The sequence below is a fragment of the Protomyctophum bolini genome (assembly GCF_963924005.1).
Source record: "Protomyctophum bolini genome assembly, chromosome: 4".
NCBI classification, from domain to species: domain Eukaryota; kingdom Metazoa; phylum Chordata; class Actinopteri; order Myctophiformes; family Myctophidae; genus Protomyctophum; species Protomyctophum bolini.
This window is the reverse complement of record NC_137865.1, coordinates 42,914,392-42,934,136: the sequence shown is the minus strand read 5'-3', so window position 1 is coordinate 42,934,136 and position 19,745 is coordinate 42,914,392. Positions and strand designations below refer to the sequence as shown.

General features: G+C 42.8%; 2 protein-coding genes across 5 annotated transcripts; one reads left to right on the top strand and one right to left on the bottom strand.

The window, feature by feature from the left end:
• Positions 1 to 263: 263 nt before the first annotated feature.
• Positions 264 to 4,817, bottom strand: kcnj11l (potassium inwardly rectifying channel subfamily J member 11, like; the record flags this gene model as incomplete). The annotated part of the gene is made up of 5 exons (XM_080762241.1): positions 264 to 736; positions 973 to 1,180; positions 1,844 to 2,113; positions 2,935 to 3,177; positions 4,662 to 4,817. 5 exons carry the CDS (start codon positions 4,815 to 4,817, stop codon positions 264 to 266), a joined length of 1,350 nt encoding a protein of 449 aa, XP_080618367.1.
• A 3,047-nt stretch (positions 4,818 to 7,864) lies between these two features.
• Positions 7,865 to 19,113, top strand: LOC308313646 (uncharacterized protein). 4 transcript variants are annotated; one of them, XM_080760882.1, is made up of 15 exons: positions 7,865 to 8,042; positions 8,693 to 8,759; positions 9,097 to 9,190; positions 9,343 to 9,430; positions 10,032 to 10,389; positions 10,647 to 10,703; positions 10,926 to 11,019; positions 12,079 to 12,166; positions 12,457 to 12,814; positions 13,943 to 14,036; positions 14,656 to 14,743; positions 15,008 to 15,326; positions 15,610 to 15,703; positions 15,797 to 15,884; positions 16,079 to 19,113. In XM_080760882.1, the coding sequence occupies exons 2-15, from the start codon at positions 8,699 to 8,701 to the stop codon at positions 16,673 to 16,675; spliced, it is 2,478 nt and encodes an 825-aa protein (XP_080617008.1). In that variant the 5' UTR covers positions 7,865 to 8,042; positions 8,693 to 8,698; the 3' UTR covers positions 16,676 to 19,113. The 4 variants fall into 4 exon arrangements, with proteins under 4 accessions (XP_080617008.1, XP_080617007.1, XP_080617010.1 ...); XM_080760881.1 differs by having other exon boundaries at positions 10,032 to 10,395; positions 10,638 to 10,703; XM_080760884.1 differs by lacking the exon at positions 10,647 to 10,703.
• Positions 19,114 to 19,745: the final 632 nt, after the last annotated feature.

Sequence of the window (19,745 nt, the reverse complement as noted above, 5' to 3'; positions counted from 1 at the left end):
ACAGCAGTTGGCACAAACAAAGTTTTGTAACACTTCTTTTTAGTCAATTTTGCCCTAAGCCTCCTGCCCGATGCCAACAAGTCAAATTCAGAGTGAAGAGGATGGGTAGAATCATTGTAAATCTGAATTGCTTTTTTGATTATGGAGCGGTTGTATATGTCCTGAAGTTGCAATTGTTTGTCTCCAATGATCTTACTTGACTACCAGGCAAGTATACCTCAACAAATTGCCTGCAAATCCACCTAACCAAATATTGTAGCATATCATTCACTAATATCTCCAGGCCACACCTCCTCCTCCTCATCCTCCTCAATCTGCCGGCCAATCACCTCCAGCTGCACCTTCTTCTTCTTCCGTCCATTGTCCGTCTTTGTCGGCTCTACCACCTGCACTTTCTCTGTGTGGGGCTGGGCGTACCAGGGCTGGGAGGCCGATGCGTCACATTGGACCCTGCCTCCTTTGCGGAAGCCGCCCCTGCCAGCTCTGACCAGTCCCCAGCCCTGCGGACACGAGCCTTCTCCGCCCATGTCGTGCTGCACTCCCCGTATTTGGTCGAGCTCCTTGGCGCTGAGCGCGGGCATGCGCACCGCCACGGTGTTCCCGAACTTACTGTAGTCCACCGAGTAGCGGCCATCTTCCTCCGTGAGGATGGACACGAAGCGACGACCCCACAGGATCTCGTCCGGCGTGTAGGACGTCCGAGCCTGCATGGTGATGCCGGTCGTCTCCACCACACCTTTCAATCAAACAAATGCTGATCAATCCACTGTCAATCAATCACAACACACGGCCACGTGTCAATCAACCACACCCACCGGGCCAATCAGCACTAACGGCCTCAGTGGTAAAACTGTTAAAACTGTTACACTGTATCTATCCTTTTAATATAATCTTATCATGTTTACCTTCCAGTATAATGACAATGATGATACTAATATTGTTATAATAATAATAATAACGAGTGTAGTGTACCTTCCAGTATGACTATGATCTCAATGTCTTCAGAGGGTAGGGAGTTGGCAGAGACTTCGTACAGAGGGCTTCCTCTTTCGATGGTGTGACTTATGATTAAAGGTGACACCAGGAAGATGCCGTTGCTACGGAGAGGATTCTCCACCTGGATGTCCAGCTGACACACCGGGACGACCTCCCCCTCTGATGTCACCGTACGGCGAATCACCTGTAGTACCGACAACAACACAGCTTCTGAACTTTAGAGACTTTACAACGACGCACACTGTTACACACACAAGGAGGGGCGAGATCAAATTGCGTTATACACACAACATTAGTTACACAGACACAATTCTAGTGTTATTTACAGCAGTGGTGCCATGAGGACGTAAAAAGTGCGGGCACCTCGAGCAGGCCAGCATTTGAGGACCTAAGAGGGCGGTTTGGGACATTTCTAGGCAAGCAGTTGTGGAGGTAGGAAGATGCAATATATATAATTGAGCAGTTGAGACGAATAACAGTCTAAGTCCACACTAATTATCCATAATGTATACATGATGGATAAGGGGTCAGGACAGCTATAGTTACATGCACAAAGTTAGATTTACTCACCAACTTTACAGACACTTTAGAGTTACACAATTTACATAACTTCATACTGTATTCGGTACACACGCTTACGTCAGAGACAGACAACTGCAGAGAACATCACAGATTCAATGTTACTATCAGCTTCAGAATGACTAACGCAGCTTCAGAGTTGTTAATACAGCTTCAAAGCTTCATTGACGCATATGCCAACATTTTCTAAACTACCTGTAGGCTACTAGCTGTTTCTAGTTACGGTGGAAATGTTTTGCCAAGTTAAGATGGTATCTTTTGTGTTTACCTGTAGTTGTATTGTAGCAGAGATGATCATGCTCTTTCTCAGGTCTCCAACTCGAAACATGAACGTTGGTCGTCCGTTTCGCGGAGCGATGACAGCGTTCCGGGAGAAGATGAGCGTCTCGGCACGTCGGTTAGCCTGAGCCGTCTTCATGAACACACAGCCAAGCATGACGGCATTGATGATTAGACCCAAGATGTTCTGGATGATCAGGACGACGATGGCCATCGGACACTCCTCTGTCACCATCCGACCACCAAAACCAATCGTTACCTGGAGACACAGAGCACTACATGGTTTAATTTAATGGCACATTTGGGATTAATGCTGTATGCATGATGAAGGATTTTCTTGTAACATTAATTTGTCCCTTTTTTATTTGATAGGACAGTAGCCTGAAGAGAGTGTAGTAGTAGAAGCTCTAGTAACTGTAGTATTTAAGAAAATCTACAGTTAGTGAAGAATGCAGCTGAGCTAGCAGTCAGACTGTTAACTATAATCAAAAGAGCAGAGCACGTTACACCAATCGGACCGTTAGTCACCTACTGTATTCATTTTAGAATTTATTTCAAGATTGTATTGATTACTTTTAACTTTTAAGGCATGGCATAGTCTAGCCCCTCAACAGATTATTTAACCCCATATGAGCAGGAGCATAGCCTGATATTCCCGGGCAGAGCCCTTTTGTTGTTCCAAAGTCTTTTGGAACAACCCTTTTGGCAATCAATCCTAAACACAACCAGGAGCCAATGTAGTGAAGCTAAAACTGGAGTAATATGTTCTCTCATCATAGTTTTAGTTGAAACTCTGGCTGCCGTAATTGCAGAAATCAAGCTGAGAGAAAACAAAGGCATAATAGGCTCTAATTTACGCAATATTTGTAAGTCAATCTTGGTAACATGATTAATGTTTGTATTCAAATTCAATTCCCAACCAATAATAGTACTACTATGAACTAGTACTAGTATGAACAGTAGTCTAGTAGTAGCAGCAGCAGCAACAGCAGTGTTACTATTACCTGGACCATGAATTGTGTAAAGTGTAATTATAATTGGCAGTAGACTAGACAGCAGCAGTAGTAACAGTAGTATTACCTGGACCTCTATAGAAAACAGGAAGGCGGAGGTGAAGGAGTGAATTGCAGTGACACAGGGTTCAGGGGCCGGGGGCCCATTGGGGTCCCGGGGGGCTTCCAGGTCACCGTGAGCAAAGGCCATCAACCACCAGACCATGGCGAACAGTATCCAGGAACACAGGAAGGCAGAGGTGAAGATCAGCAGTGAGTGCTGCCACTTCAGGTCCACCATGGTGGTGAAGACATCCTGCAGGAACCGGCCCTGTGTGACACACCGGAAATATAGCACAAGGTCAGACATCTACATACAGAACAATACAGTGCACATGTTATACGTTATCCGTGGTTACATTTGTACACGATCAACATTTAAATTATAGCCTCGCGGACCCAGGCGTTTTGTTTTTTTTGTTTGTTGGGCAACATTTTAACAAATACCGAAGAACAGCACTTACTGTATCTTCAAACGATAAAAGGAGTGTAATTTATGCTAAAGCATTTGGGTGAAACCTGCCCTCCAGAGGATCAGGTGTCAAAGTCAATGGGTTTACTGCATTTGGAGTGTTCCACTGTACTACTGAACAGAATAGAATAGATCTTTATTGTCATTGTAACAAACTAAATTAACAGTGCCAACCGATCGGTGCATCAAATCACTAAAATAATATAATAAAGCTAAAAAATATATAAATAAGCTGAAACAAAAATACAACAAATACACACAACCATACATGCTCTGTTATTGCACAAGCCCCTATTGCACTTAGAGGAAACATGTATTGACGCAAGAGATTATGTTTTAGCAGCATTGAGTGTGATTATCACTAATCACACAGAAGAACAGCAATCCATGTGCTTCAACTCATGAGGAGAATTACAGATGCGGACCTTCGAGGCTATAGAAAAACCATGTAATTAAAAAGCTAGGTCAACTGAGAGAAAAGCTATTACTGCTGAACAAATGGCTGTCACGTTGAGTGTCCTTCACTGCCACTGGCGTGGATTATGGCAACACAATTCATCTAGTGGCTTCATTGCAAGCTTTAGTGAGAGAAAAGCAAGCCAGGTTCTTCACCAAAATGCAGCAGCATCAGGGCATGCTTGATGACCACTTGTGGTACGTTACTAAAGACGGAGAACCAAGTCATGTATTCGCACTGAGGTAATGGAGAAACAAGATCATATTGAGACTCAGATTTGAGAGTGACCGAAGGGACATGATTGATAAACTGCAATCCAAAGAGGGAACAATAGATATAAGAGAAAGAATAGAACTGGCTGGATGCCAGGTGGCGGTGCAGGACAAAGTTAACAGTGGATAAGGCAATATAAAAATAGAAGTCTGTACACTGTATCTTTGTAAAGCTCCCAGTCAAAGGCTTTATTATAGATTAACGTTTCGACACAGAATCTTCATCGGTTGCGGTTGTCCTCTCATATAGGCTGCGTGTTGAAATGCAGGGGAGGTGGAGTTGCATGTTGCATGTAGACTGGTATATCAAATGAACAGCACATACTGGTGTGTCCCCTCACACAAGACATCAGAGGAAAATGTGGACATGAGTTCACTGATCCACCCCCTTCCCCCCAGAGTGTATGGACCTGTAATTAGTCCAGTGTTCAAGTGGTGTTTAACAAAATGAATGTAGAGTAACTAAAAGCACCACCTGGTGGACACTTGTGTTGTAGCAGTGCAGGAGGTTAGGGTTAGCTATGGTTCCATGCATGGTGAGGTTTGGGGGTTACCTGTTCTCTGATGTTCTTGTGTGCCACATTACAGGAGCCACTCTTGGTGATGAAGCGAGCTCGCTGTGAGCGCGAGCGGAAGCGGTTCTCCTGGGCGCTCTCCGCCAAACGGGTTAACAGGAAACCGTCAAGGAGCAGGCCCTTCCTGGCCAACATCCTGGGATCAGGAATCATGTTAATGCAAATTACACATTGACACACAGAATATTTTTTTTTATGGTGTGGCACCAATTAAAGAGGTCATCTAGAAAAGTTCATCCCCTGTATGTCCCTCCAAGTTCTGGAGTGGGGACCTGGGGGAGATAACAACTGGCACATCTGCTGGATGGTAGGTGCAGGAGTCAGACCAACAGTGGTTATCAATATAGCAATATACAAAAATAGAAGTCTTTATAACACTCCCAGTCAAGGCTGTATTATAGATTAACGTTATAGCTGTATTAGTATTATAGATTAACGTTTAAACACAGAGTCTCCATCAGAATCAGAATCATTCTGATGGCAACTCTGTGTCAAAACGTTAATCTATAATACAGCCTTTGCATGTTCTCCCCGTGTCCCCTAGGGTAGGTAGGTACCCTCACAAAAAAACATGCAGTAATCCTGGTCTCTAAACTGCCTCCCCCTGGCCTGATGGAGGCGAAAGGAACTGGTTGGAATAACGTGTTCCTTCCACGCGCTACGTCCAACCAGGGAAACTCCTCCCTGTCAGGTGCAAAGGAGCAACTTGGACACAGATTAGATGATTGACACAGGGGTGAAAAATGGGTTACAAAATCGTGGGATAAAAAAATATATATAAAAAATATAATACAGCCTTGACTGGTGGCAGTGGTGAGAGCTTTACAAAAGGTACAGTGTGCAGACTTCTATTTTTTATATGACCTCCTGGAGGCTGGAACCCCCTCAAGGACCCCGGGGGTGTGTCCGGGTGCCCTGATCCCACTTTGACAGTGCTTCACATAGCTCCTCCGAGCTATGTGAAGTCACCTATACAATGACTCACCTATACGACTGCACAGGGAGGAAAGTTCCCCTCTAATGCAAAGAGAAATATAAGTGGAAGAACATGTATAGGCTATAGCAGTGTGTGTTGGTGTGCTATTTTACAAAGCTTATAACTTCATTTTTATGTATTCAGCTTTAATTTGGTATTCATCTTCTTTGCATTGTAAGGTCTCTCTCATATGATGTTTACTTTTGTATCTTTTTCTACTGTCTGAATATGTGATGTGAATATGTGTCTATTTGTACTGAATGTCTGTTTTTTGAGCACTGAAACAAATTCCAATCAACTCTGTCAAGTATTGAATCTTGAATCTTAATTGCCTGATTATTAATGGCAATAAAGGTTTAAAAAATATATATATAAAATGAATTAATAACTTCATGCACTACCAATCAGTTGGTGCCATAGATTGATGCCATAGATTGATTCAGCTTCACTGAGCAAGCCAGGTTGTTTTATTTAATTATTTTACATGTAGCTATAGGCCTATATTTATTGGTGTGATCATTATGTCAATCAATCTACATCGGTAGAGTACACATTATTTAAAATACCTTTAATGTTTGTTTTAAAATGAAATGTACGTGCCCCCCCCCCCGTGTAAAGCGAGGTCAACGACAACATGGAATCAATCAATGTTCTGCAACGCATGTCCTCCACCTGCTGCCTGTTGTTGTAGGTATAGCTACATATAAGTAGCCTACATAAAACAACATGCCTATCTATTGTTATAGGCGATATTTTTTATTTTATTTTATTTTATACTTTAAGTTATATAAGGTCTAGCCTGTACTAGATAGCTTGAAATCTGTAAAACAACAGCTATTAACCTATAAACACCTTCTGTCGGCCTATTGTGTAGAATGTATTGTGTCATTTTACCTACCTTAATTGTAAATTATCGATTAAAGCAGTTCAACACGTCGGACCTCGATCGATCTATGGTCCAACCACGAGAGACAAACGATGGCGTTTGCATCCGTATTGTTTGAGTGAAAAGCTTTGTCCGATCCTTCTCACGGTTTGTAGGTCGCGGATATTGAATCTTTGGAGTAGGCTAGATGCAGCATTTTTTTTTTTTTTTAAAGCAAGTCAGGAACAAACATAAACATTCTGATTATAAATTCCTTAATCTAAGAATTCCGATTGTAATAAAATGCACCTGCTGGCAGTGCTGGGGCTCTGGTCGAGTTAGACCATGCAGGGCTACGATAGGCTATGTCATAAATAATCCTAAATAAATTATAAATTAAAACTGTAGTATTACAACATCACCACCTGAGGGCAGACTTGGTTTATGTAATTCACTCCCATTGTTGTCTTTTTAATGTCAAAATAAAATAAGTTTTTGTGTCTGTCAATATAAAAGTATAATAGTAGCCTGCTAGTAATAATAATAATAATAATAATAATAATAATAATAATAATAATAAACTTTAGAGCACCTTTCATGTCATGAAAATGCAGCGCAAAGTAAATCAAAATCAATGCAGAACAAATAGCCTACATCAAAGAAAATAAAAAACATAAAACAACAAAATCCAAGCAAAATCAAAAAGCACAAGACAACATTAAAAGAAAAAGTAAAATAATGTAAAAAGGCGTGAGTACATGCATGGATAGCAAGTTGCAACAGAGAGATAAAAAGTGGGGGGAAAAATCTGCCAAAGGCAAGGGTGACCAGGCTGTTGGCCCGTAGAAGCCTAGTAGTAGGCTTTTAGCAGCAGTAGACTTTGGGCAGCGGTGGCCTAAGGGTTAGAGGAGCGCCCTTGTATCCAAAAGGTTTCCGGTTCGATTCCCCGTACGGACAGGAAAAACCTGATCGGTCGTCCTTATGAGATGACTCATGATATCATACTATTTGACAGTCTGGTCATCATGTCAAATGACCGTCTGTACTCTGTATTGAAAACACTCAAGCTACGTTGTGCATTTAATGTGGTTATAACATATAATAATCTTAAGAATACTACAAGTCTACAAATAACGTTATTACTGTGATTATTATTATGATTATTATCGTCATGATGATGATTTTTATTTGTATTATTATCAACATCATGATAGTATCATATTTGTATTTATATTATATATTATATATATTATTACACATACACACTGACACTCACTGCCTATGAAAGTCACGTGACGGAGCGGGGCCAGGGGTGTCGTTAATGAAACGCACCCTCAGTGCACAGCAGAGGAAACAGTAATGCAAACTGTCCACATAGCGATAATATCTGCTAATAATAATAACAATATCCACTGTTCTTCTCCACCGTTTTGATGCTTAAACCGCGAAAACGGCAGATACCAAAGACTGCATTTCCCACAACACAGCGTGGAATGACTATTGTTTTTTGTCGGACTCGGTATGTTTCTTTTTTCTTTTTTTTAATATATACTAGCCTAGCTTTATAGCATAGCTTGCTGTCTTCCCCCCCTATGTATTCCCCTCTCATGTCTGCCGGTAGTTGTTGTTATGGGTCTGCTCTGCTGCTTATGAACACCAATTCCTCCACTGTTTATGCTGCACGCTCCTGCTCAGCTCATTTAAAACGGCCATTCCATTCATAGAAACAAAGTTAAAAAGTGGCAGGATAGCGGATGTAGCTACTACCCAGCTAGCCAGTGGCTGGCCTGACTGGACAGACATAAGGGAGATTTTTGCCCCAAGCGTTGCTTTATAGACATTATCATTCTCTCATTATGACCTAATAATAACACAAGTTTAGATCTGTAGCAGCAATACTATTTTAAGGTTATAATGACTTGATCATACATACTAGATATTATATATAGAGTATAAAAACTCAAACTGTATCATCATCAAGTATGTAAAGTTTTATCATTTTGTTGAATTTTAGAGAACCGTTGTATGCATAAGAGGGGGGAGTTCTTCCCAGGCAAAAGGTATACTCTATGCTTTGGTCAGGGCTGGTTTCCTTCCTCCCTTCCTTCCTTCCTCCCTTCCTGTCTGTTTGTTTGTGAGAAATAACACAGTTCTATTCTTCTAACCTAGGAGTCCATGATCAGTATGGAGTCCGCCATGAGCATGCTGCCACAGACGGCAGACAACTCCTATAAAAGTGAGTAATATATCATATGTTCTGTTATATTGGTGTAACCCACATCATTACAGAGGCTGTCTACCTACACTGAACATAACTGCTGATTCTGCCTACCTGTCTTCCTGGTAACGGTCGTGAAGTGCATTCTCCCTTTGCCGTACAAACGACCCATTTTATTATTATACTTATTTATATTATATAATATGTTTCAGGCTCCTTGCTTCATCAATATTGTTTTTGTGACCGTTGATTAATTACTATTTAATTACTAATCAATTAAGACACCCAGTTGCTATGAATGAGTTAATCTGATTGGTACAGTAGGTGCTGATATTAAAGTGCTGTGTGTTTACAGTGACAGAGGAGGATGTAAAAAGGCTCATTGAGTTCCGGGCGTCCAATGAAGCTCTTTTCACAGGCAAGAGGAACTCTGCCAAGATCGCCTGGAAGTATGTATAGAATGTAGCCGTTAACGAATGTCACAATTGTCTTGTTTTCTAATAAAATGATGTAACAATCATTCAACAGGCAGATCAGATTAGATTAGATTAGATTTGGCGTTAGGAAACCTATTGTGGCCTCCTGTTGTCTGTGTCTCCAGCACCATTCTCAAAGGCTTGGGTCTTCAGGGCAAATTGACGGCCGATCAGATTGCCAAGAAGTGGGACAACTTGCGGACCAAATACAAGGTACCGACCGTATTTGGATGTTTTAAAACGTGTGTGAATTGAAGGTATATATGATGACAATTATATGTGTAATGTAATTGTGTTACAGTTAACCAGACATGCCGCATTAAGTATTTCCGTGTCAAAGTTCTAGTCAGACATGCCTTGTTGTGATGTGGTTAACGATGTCTTCACTGGCAGGCTCGGTCAAACCAAACTGTTAAGTTAAATTCACTAGAAATCACCTCCCATTTGTTTTAAATTCTATACTATTCCTTCTATTCTTCTCTGTTGTGCAGCTGACAGCCACGTTAACTGTGTTAAATATGTACTAGTCTCGTGTAGAGCACAGAATCAATGATCCTCCCCACTTCCGCTCTGTCTTTACAGTCGTGCAAATGTATCCTAATATACAGTAAATAAAAAATAATCTAAGCATTATATAGCTTGCTGCTACACAGTGCCTGTGTGGTTTCCTGTCCTGGTAGTAAACGACAAACAGATGCCAGTTTCCGTGTTCGTATTTCGGGAGGTGTAGTTCCAGACCATAATATAGCATTCGGAGATTGGGGAATAGTCATCTACTACCTACTGTATGTACCATGTACAATGTCGCCTGTAGGATCTGAAGCAGCCATATCATAACCACGAGTCCGGAGGCTCCTCAGACTCGTGGCCGTGGTTTTCCATCATGGACGAGGCCATGCAGGGTCGTCTGTACAACAGCAGCCTCGTGTTGAATCCCGACTCCGTCAACAACCTCAGCAACGCCCTCGCCGCCGCCTGTCACCATGCCAACGGTCAGTCGGCCAGCAACGAGAGCGCGGAGAACGCCGACATCCTGGAGTTTCTGATCAAGACCGAAATGGAGGACACGGTCGCAGCGGAGGCCGCAGGGGAAAGCCGGAGGGCTGCGGGCAGCGCTCCTGGGCAGGGTGTTCCCATGGGCTGGAGGCGGATCTCAGAGTGCACCTATAAAAGTATGTGTAAGTAAAGTGTCCACGTAGCCAAACCTTTGATTCCAGCTGGTAAATACTCTATTTTCCACTTTGACAGATAATTAGCTGTCATTCAAGTGTAATATGATGGATTTTCCATCTTGTTAGTAACTTTAATATACTATTACAGCCCAGCTATAGTTCATAATACTGTAAACATGTATTACATTGTACGCACATAATGCCATTAATGTGTTTCTTTTTTTTTTTTCACTTAATTTTTATTGAAGGGAGAACAGACACACACAAAAAAACAACTAACAAGACAATACGGGAAAGAAAAAGGACAAAAAAAAGTAAAAGAAAAAAGGCTGCATTTTTCATATTACAATAAACATTCAATGTAATTCTATTGCAATATCACTAGGCTGAGTAAAGAGATTCCACTTTTCCCATTTTTTATAGAATTTATCCTCTTGTATTCTCAGTATGAATGTCAGTATGAACAGCGTCGTGTGATTGCTTTTTTACTTGATGCTAAGAGGATCTTGATTAAGTCATTAATGTGTTTCTAACAGTGTCAGAGCCAGAGACGGAGAGGATGATTAAATTACGAGCCGCCAATGAAGCGCTGTTTACTGGGAGGAAACACTCTGCGAAGCCTGCCTGGAGGTACGCAATAATCCCTAATCCTAACCAAATCTAATCCTAACCCCAACACTTGCTATCTAATCCTAATTTGAACACAAACACTCTTCTTGCTATCTAATCCTCTTAATTGCAATCAATTAGGAGGATTATCAATAATTCCATCACTTTACTATCTAATCCTAAATCCAATTTTGTTATCTAATCCCAATTTAATGCTGCATTCTCACGGAACACTGCATGTTGCTTTATTCTTGCTGCAAACTAAGTAGCACTCAAAGTAGTACAGTATATGTGGGACAACTCGCATAGTTCACATTTGGTGCGTGAAAGACAAGTAGACTAAACTAAAGAACCCAAATGAAATGTCACTACCCACAACAGCATTACCAACAGTGAATTGACATTTGCTAAGTAAATAAAAAAAACTTGCCAGAGCATGTTCGTTCTCTTCCGATCTCTGTATGATACTTAATCTGGCAATAAAGATTTGTTTTTGTGGCATGATTTGAACATTTCTCAACTCGAGCTACTACAACGTGGCCCAGCACCAGGAGTTGTGGCTTTCTATTGACTTTTCATTCATTCTTGTTTGTGTTCGGTGTGAATGCTCCATCACACTCCAAACTCTATCTTAATCCTAACCCCAACACTGTTATCAAATGCCAAACGCTTATTCTAAACCTAAATACCTACAGTATATAAAACCATGTAACAGTCTGTCCAGCCTGTCTGGATGTAAACGAACAACAGGGGATCGAGTTAGGGCTTAAGGGCCGATTCATACTCCTATTTTACCACTGTTTCGGTGCTGTAGTGCCGAAATGATTTCGGCTCGTCAGAAATTTTCAGTAGCACCGAAGAGCCGATTTTAGGACGGTACCCCCCCCCGAACCTGAAATGACGTCACATTGTAGGCTCTACAGCGCCGAACCAACTTTTATTCGGCTCTAAAATAGGAGTATGAATCGGCCCTAAGTGTCTTATTTAGGGATACATCAACACATAGACTGAACGAGGGACCCGAAGCGAGGATACACCATGCATCTAATCTTACTAATGTCTGTAATGTGTCTGTTTCAGAGCGATACTCTATGAACTGGGCCTGCAAGGGAAGGTGACCACAGAACAGCTGGCTAAGAAATGGGACAACCTGAAGAGGAGGTATAAGGTATCAGATAAGATAATCCCTGAGTGGAAACAACCATTTTAACTCTGTAAGTAGGCAGAGTAATATAAGAAATGTTACGCCTGGCAGTAAAGTTATTTTAAACAATAACAACTTACATGACGACATTGGAAACGGTTTTGCTTTCTAGCCTACCATGACTCATAGTACAGTACTGTGAATGTCTGATGTATCATGCAGGTGTTCAGAAGGGGGGAAAGTACTGAGTTATATGGCATAAATACATGTATCATAATTACAACGTTACCAGCTGTGCTTCCTGTGTTGTCCAGGAGTTGAAGTTTCCGTCTCGCGGGTCAGCCGAGTCCAGCCCGTCCTCGTGGCCGTGGTACTACAGAATGAACGACGCCATGGAGGGCCGCTTCGCCACGTCCGCCCCCCTCCTCACCCCCATCGTGGAGGACGGAGACGAAGAGTTCGAGCCCTCGTCGTCGTCCTCCCCGCCGCCTCCCCCGCCCAGGAAACGAGCGCGGCGGCGGTCGTCCGCGGGCCGCGGCGGCGGAAGCGGCAGCGGCATGGCGGAGTTCCTGACGGAGTCGGAGATCGACCTCCTCGTGGACAACGAGGACAAGAACGGGTCGTCCGCCCTGGGGGAGCTGCACAGGATGGCTGACGGCTACACGTACAAACGTAAAGACTTCCTCTATGGCTTCACTGTTACTGCACTGGTTCACAGACATTTTATATAATATTTGTTTCCAACGTTTTTTTTAATTAGTATTATTTCAAAACATTTTCAAAAAACATTCCAGAAAAAAAGCTAACAATTAATTATTTCACGTGTGTGTGATTTGTGAATTTTCACCCATCGCGATCAACATATATATATACGGTATATCAAACGTTATATGATAACAGTTGCAGGCGTACGGAATTGCCACTCTATTATTACTCTAGTATTATTTCACCGTGTTTGGGTGAGATCGGGTTGAACTGTCATAAACTAAACCCTAAGGTCCAAAAGAAAGCAAAATGCAAACCAGTCTATGCCGTGAATGTGGTAAGTTAAAGTTAGTCTCCTCTTACCACCCTTTTAACTCTTTCGCACAGTTCGTCCTTTAAAAGAAAGTCTTAATCCAAGAAATCCAATAATCCACAATGGAAAAGTTCACTCCAGTGGTAGTGGTATCCAATAAGAAACTAGCAAGACTTGGGAAATATAATCCTCTAGCTCCAAAAGCAGCCTCTCTCTCTGCCAGAGCCACACTCTCCAGGTGCCACAAACATTGTGAGTGCCAATCATTCAGTCACAGTAGCCTGATAGGTGAGTCTTGGGCGGTTTCCAATCATTCAGTCACAGTAGTCTGATAGGTGAGTCTTGGGCGGTTTCCAAATCACTGCTAGACTCACAGCAATAGCATGCACCACAGCCATATCATGAACATGAAAAAAACCTCAATAGCTGCTTATAGAACATAGATCAGTAGATTAATAGAAAATAAGAAAGTGCATCATATGGAACCCAAAACCAAAATACATGTGACTCGGCACAGATTACAATATATTATATTATTTAGTAACATTTTGTATTATTTATACAGCATACTAACAGACAGACATAGATAAAGTCTTCACAATTATAAGTGTGTGTATATTCAGCCATATATTAAATTACTTGTTTATTATATTAGAGATGCAAAATGCACACTGTTTATCATTATAAGCCCTTAGGCGTCTTACTGGTTATAATAATCTTCTTGGTATTATTTATTCCATGAAAACGTTTGAAGTTCTATCATGGTCTTTGTGTTACTATAGTAACGGAGGAGGACACCAGGACTCTGATTGAGCTGAGAGCAGCTAACGAGTCTCTGTTCACGGGCAGGAGAAACACAGCCAAGCCTGCCTGGAGGTAAGATGTGTGTCTGTTGCTAAGACATCAGCTCAAGTGGTCTCTCCACTGGCACTCAGTACAGGAACAACAATGCACGATGAGTGCATTGTTGTTTTTACTTTGAAAGCGAGATTACAGGTTCTACCTTCTAAACTTAATCTCTCCATCTGGTTTCCAGGCAATCATGCTCCTCACTGTATCCATCATGGCCATGAACAAATAGCTGAAACCATGTCCCACATCTTAAATGGTTGCCATGTTTACAGGGGCCTCTACATAAGTAGGCATGACAGAATAGTGGATTTGATATCGAAAGACATCTCTTCCATTTTCAGGTCCTCCATCATGTCAGCTGTACTGTATGTAACGATGCTTTGCCGTCCATGCACGTTGTAACTGGCTGCTCTCCCACTGTCAAACTGCACTGGCAGTGTTTATGTCTTCTCATTATGTGGACATAAATAAACATTTCAAGTGTGTGTGTGTGTGTGTGTGTGTGTGTGTGTGGTGTGTGTGTGTGTGTGTGTGTGTGTGTGTGTGTGTGTGTGTGTGTGTGTGTGTGTGTGTGTGTGTGTGTGTGTGTGTGTGTGTCTGTGCGTGTGCGTGTGCGTGTGTGTGTGCGTGTGCGTGTGTGCAGGGGTATAGTGAAGCAGATGGGACTGACAGGGAAGATCACACCTGACCAGGTGGCTAAGAAATGGGACAATCTGAAGACCAAGTACAAGGTAGAAAATCCCTTCAATTTATGAAATATATTGATTATCACCAGTAGCTGCTGTGTGTCCCAATCAATCCCAGTTCAGGCCAGTTGAATGATGCAAAGGACAGCATATATATTAGAGATGTATTACTCACATTATACCAACCACATCTTTCATTTTGTGTACATATTGTATGCTTACACAGTGTATGCCTGTAGGCGCAAATGAAAGACGTGGAACGGCAACGGTTCCTGCTGATGTATCCGTTTATATCTGTATCTAATCCAGGACTTAAAGTTTCCTCCCCGAGGGATGGAGAACCAGACCAACCCGGCGTCGTGGCCGTGGTTCCAGCTGATGAGCGACGCCATGGAGGGTCGCCTGGCGGGGAAGGCGCCCCGCGTGACGCCCATCTGGACCAACGAGGAGGAGAACGTCTTCGGCTCGTCCCCGACCTCCGGCGGCGACCGGGACTGCCTGCTGGTGGAGAGGAGCAGCATGTCTGAGCTGGAGGAGAGTCTGGGGGACACGGAGGCCGACGGCGTCGTGACCTTCATCGACGCCAGCGGGGAGGAGTGTTCCACGCCCACCGACTGCTCCTACAAGAGTAAGAACCAATCACATGATTCGGTTTTTCATATCAAGGCTCACGAAATAAGAAAACGTTAAAAGAGCCGAGAGGGAGACCGTGGATGTCATTTGAACATAAGAGTACGTCTCAATAATAGACAGACACTATGTAGGCTGTAGTGTAGACTCAGAGCATATTGTAGTAGCAGTAGTAGTGGGAGTAGTTAGTAGCTGTAGTGAAATGAGTAGTTGCCGTGGGGTAATAAAATGACCAGCTGTGCTCTTATTCTGAAGGTATTATTGTCTGTGTGTTTCCATAGTGACGGATCAGGACACCAGGAGGTTGATCAAGCTCAGAGCTGCAAACGAAGCTCTGTTCACCGGCAGAAGGAACGCTGCCAAGGCTGCCTGGAAGTAAGACTGTTTATCTGTTGCTCATTCTGTCTGTCTGCCTGTCTGTCTGTCGGTGTGTGGAGCTAAGGGAGCTGTCTGTCTGTCTGCCTGCAGGGCCATTCTGAAGGAGCTTGGGCTTTTGGGTAAAGTGTCAACATATCAAATGTCCAAGAAATGGGACAATCTCAAGAGAAGATATAAGGTAATAAATAATCATAATAATGGCTATAAAAGAAAAAATGTGGTCATCCTTAGACATGATATCCGTAATAATTAACATAATAAATGTAGGATATGAAATATCCTCCATCAGGGATGGAGAACTGCATGAGTAGTAAATAGTGGTAGCATAGCACTACAGTTAGTATTTATTGTAACACTAGTCTCTGTGTGTAGGATTTGAAGTACCCTCCGGTGGGAATGGAGAACATGACGGACAGCGCCGCGTCCTGGCCCTGGTTCCACCTGATGAACGACGCCATGGAGGGCCGCCTCACGGCCGGCGGCCCCCTCCTCACCCCCATCACCACCCAGGACGGGGACTCCGGCCACCCCGAGCCCGCCCCCAGGCACAGGTCACGCCCCAATGCCAACCAGGACCGGGTCTCGCACCAGCCCCACCCGACCTCCTCGTCCTCCGACTACGAGGGGTCGAATCCGTCGTACGCCGACGGCGGCGGCGGCGGCGTGAACGAGTGCCAGCAGAGACAGGGAGGAGGAGGGATGGAGGTGGAGGAGGACAGGGGGATGGAGATGGAGAGGGAGTGGGAGGTGTTGGAGAGGGAGAGGGCGGCGGTGGAGAGGGACAGGGCGGCCGTGCAGGCGGAGCGGCTGTGGCTGGAGAGGGAGAGGGCGGCGCTGGAGAGAGACAGAGCCATGTTGGAAGAGGAGAGAGCTTCCCTCGGCAGAGACAGAGAGATTCTGGAGAACCAGAGAGCCATGATCCTGAACTCTGTCGGACACACGGGTCACCTCACCAATCTGGGCATGTAGTAGAGTAGACCAAGACGCACTTAGGGGGGGGTGTTTATGTATTAATACAGAAGCCGTTCAGTACATGACTTGTGGGCATACCAACGAACTGACGGTCAGTCGTGCTGAATGTGCAGAACTGAAATGCACGCCTCGGAGTTCTACCCGAGGACGTTTCCCCTTATCTATCTCAGCCTCTCGTAGCAACATGTGGCTGAGCTCACTCAGTGCAGCCTGACCGGTGTGGCCAGCGTGCTACAGTAACATTTCATAAACCACCCGTCTGAGGACATTCTGGTTCCCCAGAACCCAGGAGTCGGTTGGTTGAACGGAGACGACGTGTGGGCATTGTTCACCAGACGTCCCCGCCCCCACCTTAATTAAGTTGTTTTCAGTTGAAGGTGAAGTTTTGGGGCATCCAAGTGGCTCACTTCATAAAGTTCATGCAACTTAAATACTAAGGCTGTAGTTCCCGCAGCTGGCCTGGGTTCGAATCCGACCGGAGGCTCTTTGCTGCATATCATCCCTTCCTCGCTCTCTCTCTCTTTCCCTCTTGGCTTTTCTATCTCTCTCTATCTCTATCTCTATCTCTATGCTCACGGTGTCTGTCAGCAATAAAGCAGACATGCCAAAAGAATAACCTTGAAGGTGAAGTTGCGACAGCTCTTAAATACATGGTGGAACATGTTAATACTTCCCCCTGAAACATTTTTCAGTTCAAGAAACCCTTAGCCTTTTGACTGACTGTTTACATTTTCATAATGTAATTTATTTTGCAACTGCCTGTATTTCTCAGCTCTATACCCAAACTGCACTGAGCTGTGTCACAAGCACGTTTTGTGAAACGTCTCTTGAGACAGTGCTGTTTTTCCTTATTTGCCAACGGGTTCCCAGATTGGCGAAAAACATTAACACTCCTAAAATTCACACACACGACTCACTCACTCACACTAATCAAAGATGTGGCGTTAAGTGAGCAGGTGGACAGTTAACTGTGTAAGTGCCTTGCTCAAGGACACATGGCTGCTGTGGGAACTGAACCCGAGGCCTTTGTGTTTACTGGATGATCACTGTTTGGACGTGGACTTACCCGGCTCAGTGGTAAATGCATCTCCGACCTGCTCCATCCAAATCAGTTGGACATCACGGAAGCTCATTTGGAGGAATATAAGAGTTATATCTATTTGTCAAATTTTGATAAAAAGTATTTGTTGTTGAATTTGAACAAAGAAATATAATGTTGACGCTTGTAAATATAGGGCAATATGTTTACATGGTTACACAATTGGTTTGTTCATAACACTTTGCACATGATTTGGCAGCTTTTGCCCTTCAACCTCTTCCCTTGAAGGCAGGATTTGTTAGCAACGGTGTGGTTTTTGCTGCTAAGCTTGTAGCATAAAGACAATCATCATCACATGTATTTTGTTATGTCCACCATATGTCAAATTCCTTGCATGTGCAAACCCTGCTGCACCAATAAAGAGATTCTATTTTGGTTTTAGATTGATAACAGGAGGAGGAAATGGGACAGGATATCAACACTATGCAAAAGCTTAAACGCATACATAAACAATGTTTTTATCATATACTTTGATGACTGTCAACATACAGTATTATGTAACATACAGTACATAGAATATCTGAATATTTGGAGTACAAAAAAAAAGGTATTAGCATGGTCATGAAGCTATGGATATCTTCTTTCTCAAAGTGCACATACCGAACTTGTTTTTGGTGATGTCGGACTGATTTGTGTAGACCAGGTCAGATATTGACATGGGCTGTAGAGCCTGTATATGTACAGTGTGTATAAATCCTATGATCATATGTTTGACTGACTGTTTACTTTGTTCCCTACGGAGAAACACACACACACACACAGTGATGTCTTAATTAATGGATGCCTTAATAACTGCCATTCTCTTACTGCGAGTCATAATGAGGCTTTAGGTTTAAGTTAACCCATTCTGACCTGAGATCAGATTCATACGAGGTTTCCACTGGACACACACTGGTCTGATGAACCCATTCTGACCTGAGATCAGATTCTAAAAATGTCAGTCGTTCTTCGAATTTTTCAAAAATAGCAGACCTACAAGCTCGTATCGCGCCACTCGGTGGCGCGATATGAGCTTGTAGATCTGCTATTTTTCAATAGGTAAAGCATAACATGATGCTAACACCAAAATGGGTGCCCGGTCAGAATGGGTTAAACTGAAATTATACCCATGTTACTAAATGAAATCCCGTCCACTTCTGTTTCCGCCAACGGTTCGATAACTCTTGACAGTTACTGCTATTTGTCTCTTTTTAGGACATTGACCTTTTATTTCTGTACAGTCATCCTGAATGCAATAATGTAATTAGTGTCAACAACAATGTAACTGAAAATGATATTTTGTTCATCCCAGATTACTGCACACAACCAATTACAGAATATTAAAAAACAAAACAATGACTGCCTTTCAGAAATACAACAATTTTATGTGATTGCATTTTCTCATCCACAAATTAATCCACAAGTGATCAGAAAGTAGAGCTGTAACAGATGTAGGACTCAACAGGACATATTGGCTGTTGCATGGATCAAACAACTTTCAGTTATCTCATTCTCTTCTTTAACCTCTTATTCAACTGCTGCCTTTATCATTGATGTACGACTAGGTCAGTGATACTCAACCTCAGGCCCGCGGGACCATTATGACTGGCCCACCAATGAAAATCTAAAAAAAAGGAGAAAAAAAAATCTGGAAAATGAAATAAAAATAAATAAATCTGAATGAAGTTATCTTTAATTACATTATTATAAGTAATACTATTAGAGTTGTACTATTACTCGAACGAAAATAAAAGCTTGGGGGGGGGGGGGGGGGATGCAATGCAAATGAAAGACATATACTGTGTATCCCTATTCCCTGACATAATTTTATAGCTAAACGGACAGAATTCTATTTTATTTGAATGATGAAACCCAGCTGCCATTAATAGTTGGAAATGGAAATGGAAATTGCGGAAATTGCTGAAATGGTGGAAATAGAAATTGCGGAAATGCGGAAATGGTAATTGCGGAAATGGTGGAAATGGAAAT